The 20,953-nt window shown below is 43.3% G+C and overlaps 1 protein-coding gene across 1 annotated transcript; it reads right to left on the bottom strand.

Moving 5' to 3' along the window:
• Positions 1 to 101: 101 nt before the first annotated feature.
• PLEKHA8 (pleckstrin homology domain containing A8) lies at positions 102 to 20,748 on the bottom strand (the record flags this gene model as incomplete). Its single annotated transcript, XM_082753978.1, has 14 exons — positions 102 to 879; positions 1,641 to 1,702; positions 3,305 to 3,375; positions 3,937 to 4,067; positions 5,124 to 5,182; positions 5,731 to 5,816; positions 6,217 to 6,376; positions 8,223 to 8,380; positions 9,122 to 9,162; positions 10,053 to 10,211; positions 10,854 to 10,978; positions 12,279 to 12,434; positions 13,041 to 13,157; positions 20,709 to 20,748. The coding sequence occupies 14 exons, from the start codon at positions 20,746 to 20,748 to the stop codon at positions 682 to 684; spliced, it is 1,563 nt and encodes a 520-aa protein (XP_082610104.1). The 3' UTR covers positions 102 to 681.
• Between the last annotated feature and the right edge of the window lie 205 nt (positions 20,749 to 20,953).

Raw genomic sequence — 20,953 nt, 5'->3', positions numbered from 1 at the left:
CTGTACATTTGGCCCAATGCTGAAAGGAAAAAAAACACAGCACATATTGGTAGCTGGGAGGGAACACAATGCCCGGTTTCAAAGGCTGGTTCCCCCTGGTTCCCGGTGGAAGCTCTTGATCACCAGCTGTGTGTGCTTGTGATGGAGATTGCCTCTATTTGTGGAGGCAAAAAAAAAGAAGTTCAACCCAAATTAAGGGAAACTCACAGCATAGACAATGAACTGGCATTTAACTGCCCTTCTCTTTGCTACCAGGGTAAGAGTAATGCTCACTACAGTGAGCAGCACAGGGCACGGGAGGATCCAAGCCAGCAGCGCCTGCTCAGGCTCCGCGTTGACACCACGACCGATCTGCTGCATATGTGGCTCCCGTGTGAAGTGAGGGAGCAAAGGGCAAATTCTGCTCTGCTACTTTTAAGAGGTGAGGGGAACAGGGGGTGAGGCAGGAGAGGAAAGAGTCAAAAACATTCATCACAGCTATAGTTACGACCCAAAGAGAAAACAGTACCTCTGCATTTAAACACAAAATGTGCACATCAAAAAATAAAAATCATACATACCTTTCCCCCAAAACACTCACACCCTTCCCACCTGAAAAGCTACAATGAACAGAAATGGTGTTAAAAAAATCTTTGTTAACAGACACAGTCCCTGAAGTTTTAAGATGTTGGCTTGCTGTAGTCATACCACCTCATCCGACTCCAAACCATGTACTTCATAGAGAGTGTCCAAGATATTTAGCTGCTTTTCCATGGCTGGTAAGTAAATGTTGAGGTCCCTCTGCATTGCTTTGTAAAATGTTTCCTCCTGAGGATCACAGTCCTCTACAGACAGAGCTGCTACAAAGTCTTCGTATGTTGGAGCTGCCCTTAGAGCTAACTGGGGGAGGAAACAAAGATTTTAAACTGAAGGTCTACACGGAGATTAAGACATCTTCAGAGGTGCCTGATTTTTAGGAAGTGTCAGTATATCATATTTTGTACAAATAAAGAGTAAATATTAGAAATTAAATACAAAGCTTGAATAATTGTTAGGGAAGCTCCCAAGCCAGTGTCCCACACTTCTGCACTGCAGTCCCATGTTCAAAATACTCTTCAGAAAACTCTCCCCCCCAACATTCCTGCTTCTCCAAGTCAGTCTCTGTTTAATCAATTGGCTGAGGCTTTCGTTTTTCCTTTTACAGTTTCAATAATAGTTTCCAGTGACAGACACAAGGGGGAGCTGCTAGATTGGACAAGAAATAAACCATCTCCTCTAGCCTGTAAATTCTGCTTCAACTCCCTGACACCATCTGCATCAGCTCTTCTTGAGTGCTAACACCCCAGAGAGAGACCAATCCTCAAATTAGCAGACTAAAAATCTCACTTCTTTTAAGAGCCCCTGCAAGACTGCAAAACACATAATGAAAACAACACACATGCAAAAAGTAATCCTTCTGTTTTGGCTCCAGAAAACGAGCTCTGCCCTGAAAGCTCAATCCTAAACATAGTGATAGCTACAATCCTCACCCTGAAGATAAGATCTGACAAAAGGAACCTACTAATTGTAATGCTTCTAATTTTAATAGCATTTGTTAACTAAAACTAACAGAAGATCTCAGTAACAAGACCCCCAGCTCAGAAACTAAGATGAGCACTTACCGCAAAGACCCCACGGACAACCCAACCATGGTGCTGCCGTAACGTCTTCCCATAAGCATTGTCTTAAAGAAAAGGGAAAAAAATAGAAACATGTAAGGAGTTTGCATTTGCATCACCATATTATTACTGTTTGATGCACATAATTGCCCTTTCTGAGCACCAAAGTTATAAATGAAAGGAAGGAGAAAAGGATTGGCAGATTAGGGATTTCTGCAGTGGGGTCTCAGCTCTGCTGCCACTTTTCCTACACATCGTCAATGGCAAGTAAGTATTCTAGTAGACATGAAGGCAGATTTATTTTTTATTTGATTAGCTGTACTTCAAAACTAACTTTTCTTCTACTTTCTAGGCTTCAGTTCAGTGTAAGTCTGAAAAAATATTATACAGAGTGAAACTATTCTGCTCAGTCTGGATGTCTAGCTCAGACATTGAACAAGAACCTTCAAACCTTCTCTTTACATGTGAGAGTCAACTTCTAACCCCTCAGCACAGAAAGCACAGGGCTTGTATTAAGAAAACAACAACAAACCACCAAACTCCATTCTTCTCTTTTGAGTGCCCAAGTGTAGCCTTTGATGAAGGTCTTTGTTATGTTCCTAGACTTTGTTATGTTCCTCCACTTTCATACAGAAAGCTTTCTATATAAAAAAACCTAACACCTTTGAGTCTTATTTCATACAGTCTTAGTACTGTCATTGTTACATATGCCTAGCTTTCAGTTGAATTTTTAAATATCAGATGTTGTATTATAATTACCCTGAGCTGAAGCAAGAAAATCTGTTTTGCTGTGTTTGGATATTTGCTCAGAAATCTGCAGATGGTTATTCTTGAACAGTGCATAAAGTCAATAAAAGCCAGGTACAAGTTTTACTGTAATGTGAAGTACTCCCCCCATCTACCAGTCTAATGACTGAGGAGTATGTCTTTTTCTATACATAGAGAACGTATGAGAAAGGTATTCACTAATGAAAACAAAGAATTAAGGAAGAAAAAAGGTATTTTGTAGCAAATAGGATTGACAAGTCTATTCTCTGCCTTAATAGACAATATAGGGGACATTAAAACCATCAGAAGTTGCAAAGTTTGGATTACTGTAATGCAAGATTGCATGCACACAGGAAGAGTCTTACTCAGGAAGAACTAAGCCTACGACAGTTTCATATTTTGCACCGTACTTGCTGTGGTCACTAGCTTGACTTAGTAAGTGACAAAAACTGTATACTTGGAAAAATTTATTTTTCTGTTATGACCTTCCTTCTAACTGACATAGACAAGTCGCAGCCATACCAACAAGGAGGTGATTTCAAAGAGTGATGGCCAATCTCGCAAGGAACTGAGGAAGTAAAACATCAACTGTAAATTTGGGAATGCATGCCAGTGGAGAAAATGGAATGAGACAAAATACTTTTTTCTTCTGAAGATACGACTGTCTCCCTGATAGAAGTATGACAATTAAGTGAATCTTTATCTGGCATCAAGTCAAGATCAATCATTTATTTCATCTGCCCAAAGACTACTATTTTCAAAAAAAACCCTACAACTTTCAAAAAAAAAAGTTGTGTATTGGAGATTACGTGCATCATTAATCACTGGAGAAAAGGAAACAAAAAGGAAAGTAGACAAGTATGCAAAATCATGTGAAGAATAAAGCAACTAGCACTTACTCAGAGCTGTTTGGATATTCTTTTCTCCATTCTTCACTTCTGTCAAAAACCCTTTCAAGAACTTCAAGCCTCTGTCAGGATGAGCCCACAAAAAAGAGAACCATGTAACAAAGTAAATCCCCACATTTCGCAGTACTGTTTTAACTTTAACAACATACAGTCAACCTCATATTTCTGTATCTCAGAGGGATATTCTGGAGCCAACCTAGCTTAATCTCCACTGCTTATCTCCGCTCAGAATTAAGAAGCCATTTTCCATCTGAACAAAGAAATGCAGCTACATTCTCCAGCCTCTCTGCCAGCCCGAAGAAAAAACACTTTGCTAAAACAATTGCGCTGAAGCCTGAAATTATCTGCCTGATGCACTGGCCCAGCAAGAACGGTCATTCCCTGTAACTTGTTCTTTTCTTTTATGGAAAAAGGGTTGTCTGCAACCACTTTTTTAGGCCTTTTGGTAAAGATGCAGTGGCATAACTATAGACAATACAGTGATCTTGAACCTAGTGAATTTGGGCTGACTGACGGAGCCTGTGAAAGTAACTAGTTTGCTCCTGATAAATAAGCTTACACTGATGAAAGGCCCTTTGCTGCACTTTAATTGTTTATAGTTGAAACTGATAGGAAGCTGTTACCTTTTTAGCCACAGAAGAGCCTCTGTAGCAGAGTTTCTAACTTGTGCTACACCCGCATTGACTTCGTGGAGCACTATCTTCTGCAGGGTATCAAACTCTTCTTTGTTGGTTATAAATTTCTGGTTTATTTTCTGGAGGAAAAAAAACAAGAGGAAAGGCTTTACGATTTTAAGATCAAACAGTATCCCGTCCCATACACAGCACCTATTTATCACGATTCTTCCCTTCAAAAACATATTGCAGCTCTCCCCTAATCAGTTCCTCCCTCAGGCTTATTATGTTGAGCAGCTGACAGGCTCACGTCACGCATTCCCCATGGCCGTGCACCGGCAAAGTGTGCACTGTCCCAGACACACCAGGCTAGCCTAGAGGGGGCATGAAGCTCAAGAGAGATCACATTGCTGCTGGATCAACCTCACACCACAGCACTGCCTGGTTCTACCTGCACCAAGACTTAGCTGCTGTGAGCAAGTGGCTTAGTCAAGGATTTTTTTTTTTTTTTTTTTACATAGCATTCTTCCCTTGTTCTATTTCCACAGTCCTACTGTGGCCACTTTCAGCAAGATAAGCCAGTTCCTGAGTGACTTTGCTCCAAACAACCCTGAATGCATACAGTGTTCCTTATCATACACTCAGAAGATGTTCTGCTTTTGTTTTTCACCTTGAAAAAAAATTATGAATAGTCTTACTACAAATATGTCTTATCTCATAAACGGCACTTCAAACCTTTCCAGACTTGAAGCAAGAAGAACTTTCAGAAGAACCTAATCTACAGGATCTGCTCTGATTTGCAGCTATTGAAAAGCTGGTTCTTAATGAGCTGATTTGCTGCTACTTTGCTGAGGAAAGGTTTTTTTCCTCATTTGTCTTACAGTCTAAAGATAATATTGATACCACCACATCGTGACTTACAATCCTTTCAGCTCAGAATCAAAGTCATATTCATTAGGTGTAACAGGCTTTTTACTTGGCAGTCAACCAAGTATTTTCTAAGTTTGGTTGTGCACAACAGTTGGATTTATTAAACACAGCACGTACTGTAAGGACAGAATTAGGGACATTTCAGCATTCTGATCTGACAGCAACGTTATCAAATATTAAAAAGCCTTCTAGTATTGACTCCCATGACAAAAATTCTTGAGGCCTGGTAGCAAAGATATGCATTTCATTCAAGAAGTCAGTGTTACCTTGATGTTACCTACAAAATCCATTTTAACAGGAGCAAAGACAGTTGGTCCGAGCTTGTCTAGGAAAAAAAAAAGCCATACTTTAAGATTATGTATTTTTCCAATCCTCATGTCTTAGCAACAATTTTATTCTACTGTCTAAACAATCCTTCTAACTGGTAGGAAAATACTAAAGGAACGACATAAAGCTAAGAAGAAATAGAAAGAAAAATAAATTAGAAAGAAAAAATAGATGATATAATTATTAAAAAAAAAAAAAGTGACAACAGATAGTATAGCTGATAACGTGCTGTCAGCTGTACTGGATGCATAAGGCACTCCATGCAGTTCTGTGGCGGGGAAAAATATTGTTCCAAATATACTCATAGATTACCAGACACATTATACGTGGGTCCCATCTAAATGAGAGTGGATCCTCTACAAAGAAGAAGAATGAGAAACATCTAGTACCATTCATGTCCATTCTGCTAATAGAAATTAATTCTATCACCTCAGAGAAGTAATGAATTCTCCAAACAAACCACTTTTTTTTTTTTTTTTTTTTTTTGGTAGCTGGTGTCAGTCAAAAGGACTCTGAGGCACCCCAGCACAAAAATGAGCTGCTTACCCAGAACTGGCACAATTGCATAACATGACTCCAGAAACTCTTCCGTTGGTATGCCTTCTTCCTCCCGAAGTTCAATATCACTGAACCTAGTATCCAGGACAAGCAAGAGAGATTGTAGCTTTAGTAGTGCCTTTTCTGCAACTTCTAAAGACAAAAATTACATTTTACGCCCACTACATTTGAACAGAGATAGAATTTATAGACATTGAACCACCAACATGGCTTTTGTTTCACTCATTTAAAGTAAATGACTGCAGAAAATGCATAACTGCTGGCATGCAAGGCATGTAATTACAAACAAGGAAAAAGCCCTCCCACTCTTCTGTACAACTGATTCTACAAAGAGTATCTTCTTCCATTTCTGTGCTGTCTGAATGCTTGTTAAATAATCTCAAGCACAGCTTTGCAGACAGAACAGACTTGAAAACGAGTCAAAGGTTTAATAATTTCATTATTTGTATATTGTGAATCTGCAACATGTACTACCTATTGCTCATGACACTGAAGAATGTAGGAAAGCCATTTTCATTGTCCTCTTCCTCACACAGAGTCAGTCCACTTAAAGAACTTGTTTCTGACTGCAGCAATGTGTGGGCATCAAAGCCTTCTACAGCTTGCAGCTTGTTCTTTCCATCTTCTTTAATGCCTTACATTCATGGGAAGCAGAAGAAAAAAAAAAAAAAAAAAAGATAAAACAGCCACACACCCATATTGTTATTATTGCTCCTCAAGATGTATTCTGCTGAAGGAAGGCATTGGGATATCTGGGTCATGCAAAGTTAGTGACACCATACTTCCCCTGTCAACTGCTAAGACAACATCCACATCAGTCCCCTCCCCTCCTTCTGGTCAGTCAGACCAATTGTGTGCAAGCCAGTAGCAGACACATCTGTTTGAAGACAAGGGTAGTTCTCACCCAGTTGCAACTGCCCCAGTGCCGAGCAAGTGGCACAGCCCATTTCAGAGGCTAAAAAGCTATGTGGACTTGTTTGCTCCTCTTGATAAGGAAGTGCAGTGACTGCTCAGATGGGTACTGCTATGACATGAAAGGTTGCTACGTTCTCCCCAGTTCGTAAGAATTGTCTTAATGTTTGCTAGAAAAAGACCCAGTTTCCTTTCCCCCCTCTGGTCTACTTTATTTCTTCTTTGAGGTCAAGTGCATCTGTTTGAAACAAACTCAGGACTACAAAAGCACCTCCAAAGGAAGACTTTTATATAAGTCTTACATACCCAAAGAAAGGGCACATCTATGCACGGCAAGACCTTCTGACCTCACAGAGAACTGCAGGTAACAGGTCAAGAAGCAGAATGATACATTCAACAGCATCCGCCGTGCACAGGCCATGGATCACAGCAAATCTTCATGTCACACCATCAAACTAACACCCGGAATTTCTCAGGGACCCTGACTCTCCAGGGAATGAATGCTTTCAAAATCCATTGAGCATTTATAGACCTGAAGTGGCATTGAATTGGGCTGAAGAGATCCAGCTGCAACAAAGTCTTTTCCTCTGAGCAAAGCCTGAAAGCAAGCTATTTGTAGAACCACTAAATAAGCCTGGTGCTGGGTGAAAAGAACCATTTACACCTGGTAGGAGGAATGAGACTTTAGCCATGCTCCTCAGGGAAAAAAGGAAATGTGAAAGAAGTTTTTAGGGAGAAAAAAACCATCTTCCACACAAAATACTAAGGAAGGCCCCTGCATTTAGGGCTTAAAAAGAGTAACTGCTTGACTGATGGCATATGGATGTTTTAGAATAATGGTGAGTCAGAGAAAGCTCCTGTTAAAGAACAACGCAGTCCATTCAACAGAAGGAGGAGACATAAAATTAAGTCTGTGCAAGAAACTTTTAAAGTTCAGCAGCCTTTAACAATATGGCCACAAAGGACAGAATTTTATATGGAATTGGTTCAACTGTTTTACCAAAGTCACACGCAACTCCAACTTTCATGCTACTAATGATGTAATGGAAGAAATAAGGTGCTGTCTAATAAACTCTCAGTTGGAAGAGAAAAAAAGGGTTTATTTTCCATACAGATTTGCCAGAACAATTGTTAGCAACTACAAGGTCAACGCCTCTGACAGAGGCGCATAAAGCTTCAATGCACCCTTCTGACAGTGCAGCCCTACATAATAGGGGAGGTGCTGGTTTTCCCAGATGAGGGCCTCTGGGAATGAAATGCTTGTCCACAGACCAAGAGCAGCTGAAGCTCTGCCACAGCATATTGTTCTTCATGTCAATCAACATCAACAGGAGCCTGCACCTGTCCTAAAGAACTTTTAATTTCCTTCCGCATTCAGTTCTAAGTTAGCTGTCAGCAGAGCCAGAAGCTATGCTGAGAAGACTTGACAACAGGCAGATATCAGACTAAACCACACTGACATTCCCTCTCTTGGGAAGCAAAGTATTAGTAGTGCACTCGCAGGCAGCCTAAACCTCCCTCCACTTAAGGAACAGTAATTCTGGATAAAAGGTGGCACATATATTTACCTGCCAGATTCTCTTCTATGTGATCCTCAACAGAAACATCACTGCACTCCTCATTTGTTTCCAGGTTTAAACATGCCAGACTTTTAATAAAGGTTTGTTCTTGCTGGTTAATTTCTGCTTTTACAGAGCCATTTTCACAGGGATTCAATTCCATCTGCCTGAAGAAAGCGAAGGAATAATGGTTAGTACAAAACACTGCTTGGTAAGCTTCTTCCTGTGAAGGCACACAAATAACAATACAAGAAAAATAGCTGCCAGAAATTACATGTTGTCACAGGCTTCTCTGAGGAAAAGTGACTTGTCTACAGTAATAAAAGGAATCATTAACATATATCCTACTGTCTGCAGCAAGTAGGATATACATTAATGATTCAACCTCAGCTTACAAAATATAGAGAGTATATTTTTAATAAAGATCATTGCCAAGAGACACAATCAAGAAAAATCTGATTACAAAAAAAAAAAAAAAAAAAAAAGAAAATCATGGGCATATATTGTAGGTAAAACAACGTCCCTTCATTACTGCTTTTAAATAGATAATATACACTCTTGCCATCTCACCCACAAATAATCTACCCTCTGTCAACGATTTTACAAGCATATGGAGTGGAACTTAAGGTGCAGGGAAGAGCACTGAAGCGGAGAGAAATGTTTGGTGACAGGCCAGGAATTCACTGGGTGGATGGCCAGGGAAGAGAAAAATTTAAAGGAAAGGGCTCAGAAAGAAGAGGCATGAAGTGAGGCAAGCCAGCTCTCTTTTATTACATCTGTTTCCAAGTATGGAGCTCAGAGCAATAGTTCTGCCTGTATCCACCACTGGTAATATCAGAGTAAAAGTATGGAAAGAACAGACACTACCCAAAACAGATTAGAAAGATTGATAGTAATTCTTATTATACCTTTCTGTTGAGGTGTGGCTGGGCAAGACTGAGTGTTTTATCTGTAAGACAAGAGGGAGTGAGTGGGTAGAGAGACATCCTTTATAGCAAGAAGACTGTATTGTGTTTCTTGAACTTTTAATAAACCCAAACTGCAGTCAGCAGAAAAGCCGAAAAGCATAAACTCACTACTTCTGACCCAAAGGCACTGTACAGAAATGTGAAAAGGTGCTACAAAATCATAACATTAATATATTGAAGAGAAAAAAATGACTTCTTTCAGAAGCTAGTTAGCAAGTGCCGAGTGAGATGCCATACAGCACCTGAACAAAACTAGGGCAAGGTGTTCTTTGCAATGACATTTTCTTTACTTAAAAAAGAAATCTGAAAAACTAGGCTAAGTAATGCGAAGCCAGATACCAGGTACAGTGAAGTGAATTCACTTCCCAGAGGCAGTGAAGCATCTACCTTCCCACACACACCTTAATCTACTGTTTGCCAGGGATGCTCCAATTTTACAGATGTAGCTGTGGGTTCATGATTCAAGAAAACGTCCTTGTCATTGAAAAGATAAGCTCATTAGCCCCTGTTGGCATGTTAACATAGATGTGCTGCTGCAGTAACTTAAATGAGTTGTAATTGCTGTGAACTCCCACAATGGACCAGCCTGCCATATAGGCAGGATGTTTTTAAACACCACTGTCTGCAGCTGAATCAGGCCCTGAAAGTCAGCAATTAACAGCTTTCACCTATCATTAAAAGTTAAGGGATTGGCCAGTATTACAAAAACTGCCCTACCTAACTTGCAAGCCACAGGAAATACCACAACAGGTCCAATGGAGGACTACTAGCTACAGTATGAGTAAAAATTAATTCCCTGCTTCCACAAACGCTACTTTACAAAATGGTACCTTGCATGCCAAGACTGGTAGAAGAGGGTACTCGTCATTACCTTGTTTGTTCTGAGAACTGCTAAATGCGGGGATCCAGGTGGGGTCTGATGCAGTAACTCAGAAGTAAAGGCAGTATTTGCAATCTGCATACATTCTTCAAGAGTCTTCAGGAAAGTGTCACAGGTTGATTTCAACAGAGCTCCCATATCAATCCCACTCTGCGGGAAGAAACCAATTGGAACAGAGACTCAACACAAAAGATCAAATTGGAGCAGCTAATTTCTACAAAGACCATGACTGCTACTGTCATGGTTCTTGTTTCACATAAATTAAAATGCACAGGGTCAGCTGACAGAACTGGCACCACAAATTACTGGGGCTATGCCCCCTCACAGCACTGCAACTTTTGTAAGCCTCTCTACAACAAGCAAAGCAGACTTGGGTTTTAACAGCTGCATCTTAATATATTTAACACCAGAGATGAGTAATTAAGTACAACCTTTGATGTATTCAATAGTTGTATTCCAGTAGACAACACCGACAAGGGAAATGAAAGCAAACAAATGAAAGAGATACAGATTAATCTGAAGGTAACAGTAACTTCAAAAATCCCAGGAACAACAAAAACAGATTACTTCAACTGAAAAACGTGCAGAATGAAGTATCCCATTACCAACAACAATACAGTATTACTTCGTTTAAACAAGAACTATTGTGGGGATATGCTATTTCCCACAGGTCCTCAGCAGAAAGAGGGTGAGTAACACAGACAGTAAATAACTATGAATGAATACTGAACTGACTAACCAGAAGGGTTCAGAACACTCAAGACTTGGTCTACACCGAAAAAATAATCATACCTCGGGTTCTGATACACCAGAAATGCTGGCTTCTTTTGTTTTATGCACTTGCTGAACAAGGAGGTTACAGTACAGTCTAAGTTCAGACATTTTAGTCTTCAAGGCTTCTGTGTTTTCAGTGAACTCTAAAAATGAAACAAAAGATAAGTTAAATTTGTTGTATCCATCTGGGAGTATGTGATTTTAGAAAGCTGCTGAAACAATACTATACAATCTAATTGAATCAATACTTCTTTATTTCAAAACATTTTACAATCAACCCCAGAAAAATGAGCTAGATTGTCATAAGCTATGCTCATGACAGGTAAAAATGTTTCACTATTTGCTGCGATAGGCAGGAACAGTGTGTTGCTAGGCTTAGAACCCAGAGGAGAAAGCAAGTACATGACATATGACCTCAATGGGCTTTTTAAATAGAATAAAAGCCCTTCGTATCTTTTTGTTTTCATTAAGTAGTTTAAGGGGCAAACAATTACACTGTGAGTTAAAGGATCAGGGTTCTGAGTAGAAAAATACTGGAGGGAAAAGACATGCATTTTTAAACACAAATGGATTAACTTAGTATATATACCCTTGAATCACAGAGTGGTTGAGGCAGGAAGGGTCCACTGGAGACCAGCTAGTCTGACTCCCCTTATTAAAGCAGGGTCATCTAGAGCAGCTTGCTCAGGGCCAAATCCAGTGAAGCCTGGAATACTGCCAAGGATGAACTCGGCTTCTTTGTGCAACCTGTTCAGTGCTCTATCATCCTTACAGTAAAAATATTTTTTCTTCATGTCGCAATGGAGCTTTTTGTATTTAAATTTGTGCCCATTTCCTCTTGTCCATTCACTGAGAAGAGTCTGGCTCTATCTTGTTTATGCTCTCCCATCAGATATTTCTTTAAAATATCTCAGTGGCTCTTTGCTGGACCAGTATGTCCACGCATTTCTTGTACTGTTGAACCTAGATCTAGACAGAGTACTTCAGCTACTTTACGACTAATAGTCAATCTGAGATTTTTCAGGAGTAATTTTTTCTTCTGAGTCCTGGAATTATGAAAGAAATTAATTTGCCTGTGATTAGTGAGAGTTTTGCCTTCATATACAGCCAAACAGTAACAGTCTGCATCCCAGTGACCCACAGCCAGGAGCTAGTCACTTCTTGTACTCACAGAAGCCATCAACAGTTTTCAGATGATTAATACATAGTGGATCTTAAGGAAAAGCCAAAGTTTTCAGATTCCTGGACTAATGCCAGAGCTAATGCCTGAGATTTCCAGCTAGGGTTCCCATATGCCTTGTTGTTTAGTAGCTCCAAAGACCAGAAGCACAGGTTGGACACAGAGTTCCAGTACTGATTTTCTCATTTTTGTGTGTACATCTACTAAGGTAAGGATAGGGAAACAAAAAGTAAAAAGTATGTGCCAGAAAAGGAAGTTCTTGCCTTTTTCCTTTTGTGTCCTGCTGTCTGTCAGACAGGCTTTGGCAGTTCCTAGTGCAACCAGCCACTTTTGCCTCTCAACTGCATTTCTCGCCTTCAGATAGAAGTATTGCTCCCCGGGGATGATCAAGTCCATTCGTGTGTTATCTGCAGGATGAACTGGAAGCAACACAGGTTTCAGGACAGTTCTTCAGCCGTTCCCAGCCCAACTAAATATCCCAACAGATATTAGGTGGCAGGTCAAACAGTAATGGGAGAGTATGAATCTATAGCCCCAAACCTCCCCCACTGCCATTTTGTTACTTCTCTTCTAAGTAAGGGCATAGACAGGACACGTGTGTACAGCTGTGGGACAAAAGGCTATGAAAGACAGCATTGTGATCACTATCATCCAGGAGTCACACCTCAAAGGTATGGCAAGAAACCCAATGCTGGTGAGCAGACCTAGTACTGAAGTCACTCATATTTCTAGTATTAGCTTTGTGCCTAGGAAGAATTGTTTAAAGACGTGCTCTCCCACCACAGCTCACATGAAACAGTGACATACCTCTGTGCAGAATATTCATTATTGTAGAGCTTTGCAGCTCTTGTAACATTTTCAAAATACCATAGAATACCAACATGCATATAAATCAAGTTACTGGTTTACTACAAAAGGGTACCATCAAAATAAAAACAAATAGCTCGTGTCCTGAAATCTCATCCCAGTGCTGCCTGTGCTTATCGGACAAACTTTGTACAGTTGTGTCACTGTATCGTACTTACCTTGAATTTCACACACAGCCATCTGGATGCTTCCCTTACAACCCTTCCAGGCATCTTCCTGAGAGTCATAGTAGGACAAGATGCCGCCACAGAGAAGAAACCACCGAGGCTGCCAGCCTGAAAAACAAAACTAAATCTCTCAGTTACTTCTCTCCTTGCAGTTTCACCACCTCTAATTCAAGACTTGCTGCAAATAAAGCCCCAAAGATTCTTGGTTCCCCCAGGAAAAATAAACCATGTGAATAGGTAAGATTTACAACAGGCCTGGATGTTGCACAGTGCAACCACTGCTTGCTAACAATCACATCCTGCAGGCAGCCCTGCCTGCAGACAGCTGAGCTCAAAAGCTTTCAGCTACACCCCAGCGATATGTTCCTGAGATGCCATATGTCATTTCCAGTACTTTTGCTAATACAGTATTACTTAACGTTTCTCTCCCCAAACACCTTTTCAGACCACCATCCCTCAAGTTCTTCACTTCTCAGTTCTCCCCTTTGCTCTTTCCAAATGCCACCACAGCAGTCTTGCCTTACACATAGAATCTTACAATCATTACGGTTGGTAAAGCCCTCCAAAATCATCTGGTCCAACCACCCCCTACCACCACTGTTACCCACTAAACCATGTCCCCAAGCACCACATCCACCCTTTCCTTGAACACCCCCAGGGACGGTGACTCCACCACCTCCCTGGGCCTGACTGCTCTTTCTGAGCAGAAATGTCTCCTCATTTCCAGCCTGAACCTCCCCTGGCACAACTTGAGGCCACTCCCTCTAGTCCTGTCACTGGGTACCTGTGAGAAGAGGCCGACCCCCAGCTCCCCACACCTTCCTTTCAGGCAGTTGTAGAGAGCAATGAGGTCTCCCCTGAGCCTCCTCTTCTCCAGACCAAACACCCCCAGCTCCCTCAGCCGCTCCTCACAGGCCTTGTGCTCCAGGCCCTGCACCAGCTTCGTAGCCCTGCTCTGGACACGCTCCAGGGCCTCGATGTCCTTCTTGTAGTGAGAGGCACAAAGCTATTTTCTTCCCTTACAGAAAAGCCTAGTCAAACTAGCTTCAGAAACAAGGGCAAGAAAATCCTAAATCAAGGTAGAGAGGAGACAGAGGAGGAAACAGTTTCTGAAAGCCATCTTTAACAACAGCTCTTGGATCTCCCGTGCTGCCCATATAGAAAGCAGTCTCAATCCAATAACTTGTGCTTCTGGATCCATTCCAAGAGGGTGATGAAAACATCAGCCTAGACCAAAACCGATAGCTCCAGCTACCACTTTTGCCTGCCCTGCTGCCCACCCTCAGAACTAGATTACCCCTTTTGGAAGTACTACTTCGGTGCAAAAAGATATGAACAAACAAGACACCAGCCATCATTTTACTTCTAATTAAAAGCTGAAGCTCATTAACATAAGAAGCAAGAGCACAGCGTTGTCACTGGAGGAAATCAGCTTTCATTCCTGAGCAGCACCAAGCAGCTCCCCGGGCCAGGGCCAGAGCTAGGACACCAAGGCTCCCATGCTGTGTCAGCAAACTGCCTCCAGGTTTATAACCCATAGATTACTGATCCTTCGGGACTGTGGGAAAACAAATTAACCTATATCCTCCTTCACACTCTTCTAGAGTTCCCCCACTGTTTTCTAGAAGAACACAAAAGCATTCTAAATGCCAAAGCATTCTCCATACTTCTTTGCTTTGTTTGAAAGGAAAAAAAGTCACAAGAATGAAAATTCAAAAAGTGACGAAAGAAAACAACAAGACTGGGTTTTATTTGCCTTGCCACCAAACTAAAGAAACTGTCCTAAAAGTCACTATTGATACAGGGGAACTCGCAAAAAAAAAAAAAAAAAAAAAAAAAAAAAGGAGGCGATTGTTGAGCAGAGACAAGCAGTTAATTGCCTCAGACACCCGGTGGCACAGATCCAACCCTTTAAATAACACACAGTGCCACAGTCGATACAAGCCTCTAATTCAGCATGGGGACCCTGCTGGTGCACACCAACAGTTTCAGCCACGGTCCTGCAGCTTACAATCGCAGCTGATGCTCACCCAAATCGCACGCCATCAATCAAGGGCCAACACACACAGCGCTCTGCCTCCGTCCCCTTTGGATGCTGGTTAAAAATGTTAGGAGTCAATATATTGGGAGGGTTTTGTTTGGTTGGGTTTCATCTGCAACATCAGCTGTTATTTGCCTTGCTCTGCAGAACCTAACTTCTTTATTAGATGGGTATTAAAAGTGCAATGATATCCTGTTCAACACAGACATGTATATATACAGCAATTGCCTGTATTTTCTGCACACAATTGTTATCCTAATAAAGCCATTTTTATAAAAGGAAACCAAAAATAATAAGAAAATCACAGCAGGATTGTGTCGGAAGATGCACTAACCACCTGGTACTCAATGACACTGAGTCAGCAGCCACGGGAAGGTTATCCTAAACAACCAGCTAAAAATAACGCATGGCTGACAAATCCTGGACAGTACAACAGGGATACAACCTTCAATTTGAGTAGCTTCACATTCACAGTCAGATGTGAAGATCAGAACAGATTAAAAAACAAAATACAAAAAATGAAGCAGCAAAAAGACATTTCCAGGAGCACAAATGCTGGTTTTATTCAGTTTTATTTCTTCCCCATAAGCTCTAGTAAGAACATTGCAGTTTCTGGAACTACACATTCAGACTTTACCCGAGATAGAAAGTTAAGGATGAACCTCTCCAGGTCTTACTGGTGATAGCACTAACACAACTCTGCAGAATTTACTAAGCCCATTCATACTGCTGGCATATGGGCAGGACAAAACATAGCTCAGACTTCCACAGCTTGTCTTAGAGACACAGAACCATTAACAATAAAAGCTGACCTTGCTGGAGGGAAAAAGGAAAAACAAAAAAAACCAGACAGACGATAAAATTCAAGGCACACGAAAAGGAAGCAATACCTTGAGGGCTCAGTCACAGAAGCCAGCAAAGAGATTTCAGACACCTCAGCAGCCACTGGTTCAGGTCCTAATACACGTTGCACTCCTTTGTGAAACTTAAAGTTAGCACCTGCAGCACCCACAAGACCTAATATTGTCCACAAGAGATATTTAAGCAGCCTGTGCCTGCTGAGGATTCCTTATTTCTCCAGAAGCTCCCCCAGTCTGAAAGATCTGCCTACTTCCATCATTACACTTCAGGAAATCTGGATGCAGCTATCACTGAGCAAACTTGACATTTCTTGATAAAGCTGAAATTTGGACTTAATTCAAACTTTAGTGCTACACAACGCAGGCTCCAGAAAGCACCGGTTCCCAAGTGCCAAGCCCGACGAAAAAACCATCTGAATACACATGGATCACGTCAGACATCCACAAAGCCAAACCATCTGGGAGAATTACATACTCAGGAAGTCAAACTGATGACCTGGAAAACAAGCTGCAATTACGAGATGCCAGTTTCAGTTGCATTTCTAAAAGGCACAAAGGCAAAACACTCAGGCTTTTTTATTACTGCTCGCTTCCTACTAGAATTTTGCAATAATTTATGCTTAGTAATTTCTTGGGCTTCAACGTTAAGTTTTTAGAAAAGCTTCTGCAGTAAATAGTCCTTGGATTTCTTTGACCTTAATTCATATTTTTAGTGTGGGTAGGAGATAACTGTGTACTTCCACTTTACAGCAGCATCCACCTAAGAGCAGGAATTAAAGCCTTCATCACATCCCCCCACTGCTCACATCCCAGGCTGGTAGTAAGACTGTGGCAGCCCCCAGCACAGCTGCAGAGCAGGGGGCAGCTCCCTGCTTTTCTTTGTCAAGTCACAAGAGAATCCAGATAGTCAGAGACATCTCACAGCAAGTGCAAGCACCATCCATATCTCCACCCCGCCCTGGGCAAAGCAAGGAACTTTTATCTCCCACCACCCAGGGACAGACAAACTGCAGCCTCACAGACAGACAGACAGATAAGAGCAGCTGAAAAAGCTCAAACAAGCCTAAAGCAGTGCTGCTGGCTTGCAAAAACCAAGTGAAAAGCCACAATAGGTCCTTCCCCAGCTGCTAGTGCTGACAGAAGTCTACAAACATCACAAATTTTGGCCCTTTGCTAAAGCCCAGCCTGCTCCAGGTAGCGGCTGCTGCCCAGGACATGCCATTGTCCCAAGACGTAACTGCTAAAATATCTGCCTCCCAGTCATGAAGGAAGTCAAATTTTCCAGCCAGAGGACGTCCCTCCACCAGCGAAAACACAGGACTGAGTCAAGAGCTCTTATTTCCAGCCTCCCGTTACCTTGCTGAGCAGTCACAGGCAGTGCTGAAAACCTTCTGCGCTTCCTCATCTGCACAACCCAAAGATTTCGTACCAGCCCAAAAGCTACGCTCGTAATGCACTGACATCTGATGGACAAGGATATCCCTGGGGAACGAAGGCAATAAAAATCCTCACATTGCAAATGTACAGAAGTTTTCAAAATCCCACCTTTGTGAAGGTACAATCTGAGGCACTGCAACGCATTTTGCAGCCTTAACTCCACGGTGAAATGATTTGGCAGCGTAAAAACCCCACCGGTGAGGGCAGCAGAAGTGCATGCAGATGTGGCACAACTCGCGTGCCCCCTCAGAGCTGTTGCTAGCAGCGCTGGCAGAGCAGCCTGCCTTCACAAGGCAACCGATGGCATGTTTGCAAATGGGTTTTATGCCCACGGCCAGCTCTCCATGCTTGTGAGGAACGGAGGACACCGTGCCAGTAACGAGGCGTTACTAATAGGGGCAGTGGAAGGACGAAGGGCAGAGCAGCGATTGCTGAGAGCGACGGAGGCAAAAGTGCGGTAAACCAGGTCACTGCTCAGACACGCTAATTCGAGTTATTATCTGCAACAAAACGTTCACCTACTGAAAGCTCCTGGGCATTTCCCTCCTCTGGTCACACTTCCTCAGCTCCTGCCTGACCCGGGGGCACCCACGACCTGCTCACCTGAGCCAACACGACCGATTTACCAAAACACACAAGATGTTTTTTATTTTTTTATCCTCATTCTGCCACACCTTTTGATTCTGTCTGACCCAGCTTATCCAGTGCAGAAGGGCAGCACGCAGAGGTGCCGGTACTGCAGCATACCTGGTGGGGAATGCAGCGCTGCCGGGCAGGCTCTGCAGCACCACTCCTGTCCCCTACAGAGGACAGAGGGGACACGGCTCTGTTCCTGCAGCCTCAAACTTCTCTGCTGTGAGGCACGTTACTTAGCTCCAAAAAGGTGTGACAAAAGCAGGAAGAAAAAGCAAGAAAAAGGAGACGTGCTCATAGGGAATTGATAAGAAAGGTCAAGCCACACAAACAGTTATGCAGAATCCTAACAAATGACCTAAGCAGTCCCTGAAGCATCCCGGGGGAGGCTCTGTCACCCATCTAAACCAACAGCTGGTCTCTGGCAGCAGCTGTGGTCAGTAATGCTGGTCACACCACCTCCCTTCAGACAGCAGGCACCTCTGCTGCTCAGCTCCACCTCCACAACAGCCAGACTTCTTGTTTTATGCAATCAGAAACTGGACTATACCCAGAGAGCTAAAACAAGGAAAAAAAGAATTATAAACAAAAGCGTTTTTAGAACCAAATGTTAATCTAAGTGTGAAGTTTTCAATTACTTCCTCCATCTCTACAAACAGAGGACCCTATTTTCAGAGCTTGGTAGCAAATAGATGTGACGTGGCTCCCATCCTAAAAGATCAGATTTCTTAAACTCCCAAAACAAAGACTCACTCTAAGCAGAATCATACAGATATCCATGGATCCGTGCATCCAGAACCAAGCTATAAAAACTAATGCTCTTCCCCATTTTCTTTAGTGTTCCCCTCTAGTTTAGGAAGTCTGAAACATCCGAGACAAGAGTAACTTCAAACTTTACACAAAGCCCGAAAACTATTTCCAAGACACCAACACCAAGCAGTAAACAGCAAAGAAATCAGAGCACAACCAAAAAACGATGGTGCACGATCCACAAAGGTGGATGGGAGGAGCCAGCCGTGGTATGTGGTGTGATGCAGCGTCACTTGGGATGGCATGAGGGTGAGCGTGCCTCGGGGTAGAGTGAGTTAGTCAGCACAATTAAGAAAGGGAATATTTAAATACAGGAAAAGGTGAGCTTTCTGAAGAGAGCGATCAAAGCCACCTGCCTGAGCGTATGAAGAACACCAGGCGACTCAGTGGAGGCCGTCAGCAGTTTTCTTTCTAATGACTAGGCTGCCTTTGATCCACAAGCCAACACCTGGCACACACCATCCCCTCCAGAGTCAGCCTCCATCCTTCCTGCGGCCAATTATCCCAGGTAAAGCGTCCCAGGTAAATGCTGAAGATCCAAACTTAACTGAACTTCAGTAGAAAAATCAGCTGAAAGTGCCAAGCTGTTACACAACTGAAAGAAGGCATTCCTCAACCCTACTGTCTCCCCATGGGTAAATAATAATTTGCTCATTCCGTAAGCCTGGGGATAAATAAACATCTCAAAGGCAGCCTGCAACACCTGCATGTACAAATCACAACACGAGCAGAGGATCAATGCCAGGGAAAAACTGATCTCCAAGCAGAAATCAAGCACCACTAACTCGGTTTATCCTAATCTACATAGAGCAAACAAGCCCATTTTTACAAGCGGAGATAACTTGTTTGAGCAGTAAGGCGAGCTGACCTGCCTTTCAGTTGTTGGCAAGCAAACCCTGCCTGCTTCCAATTCCAACTTTTGCCCACGGAAAGCCCAGCGCGTTTCCTACTTGTGACAGGTTCTCGCTGTCGGTAGCCGGGCAGGCTGTGACACAGATCTCGCTCCCTGCCCAAGGGCTGTGGGGAAACACCTCGGTGGGGACTTCACCTCTCCCGGTGGTGCTGACAGAAGGTGCCACGCAACCAAAACTCCCAGAAAAGCCCCAATTACCGACCGACTCCATCAGCTCCTCTCCCCCTGCAATGAGAGCCAGCAGCTCTCCTGTTTTATAGGGTTGAGCCTGTTCTTTCGGTGGATGTCTTATCAGCTCTCTGACTGTGGAAAACAGGCGTGTTCCTTATAACTAGGAGGAAAGGGCACGGGATGACTGCTGCCTGCATTTACACAGGTTTTCCCAGCTCCCAGCCCCTTGTTACCACCTCGATGACCAACATCACACTCCGGCAGCGTACTTTGTTTTTTGTTTTTGTTTTTTTTTTTTCTTTTTTCTTTCTGCTTTATGACAAATTTATGACCTAATGCCTTGGGGGCAGGAAGTCTTCGTGATACGATGCCAGAAGCCAGCAGATGTAGGCACAGCCAGCTGGCAGCACAGCTCTCAAACCCGGTAACAGCCGGGATCCTGACAACCCAGGAGAAGACACCGGGCGACCCTACCCCTAAAGACAGGGGGCAACCCCAACCTTTTACACAACAGGGCGGACTTTCAGCAGCGAGATAAGGGAGATGCCTCCACCCTCCATCGCAGATCTGTGGAGAACAAAAGCCCAGCCCGTGCCCGCTGAGGCGCCCCCAGCACTCCCCCCACTAACCGAGGCGGAGGAGCGCCATTAACCCCATTATTAACCCCATTATTAACCCCATTAACCTCCCCCACAGCCATTTCAGCGCCCCCAGCGCCCCGCTGAGGGTCCCCCCCGCTCCCCCCGGCTCTCCCCGAGCCCCCCAGCCCGCTCCCGGCCCCGCCGGGGGCTCACCGCTCAGGTAGTTGGTCCACTTGTACAGCACCCCCTCCATGGCGGCCGCCCCCCCGCCCCCCCCGCCCCCGCCGGGGCTCAGCGCCATAGCGCGGCGCCGCCCGCCCGCCCGCCCTGAGCGGCCCCCACGCTCCTAGCGCAGCGAGCGGCTCGAACAGCGGGCCCGCAGCGCTACGCTAGCGTAAGCGGGTCTAGGAATCGCGAGCTGGACGCCAAAGGGAGGAGGGAGGGAGGGGAGCGCGGAA

This window comes from Aythya marila (genome assembly GCF_965140915.1).
Source record: "Aythya marila genome assembly, chromosome: 2".
NCBI classification, from domain to species: Eukaryota; Metazoa; Chordata; class Aves; order Anseriformes; family Anatidae; genus Aythya; species Aythya marila.
This window is presented reverse-complemented; position numbering and strand designations above follow the sequence as displayed.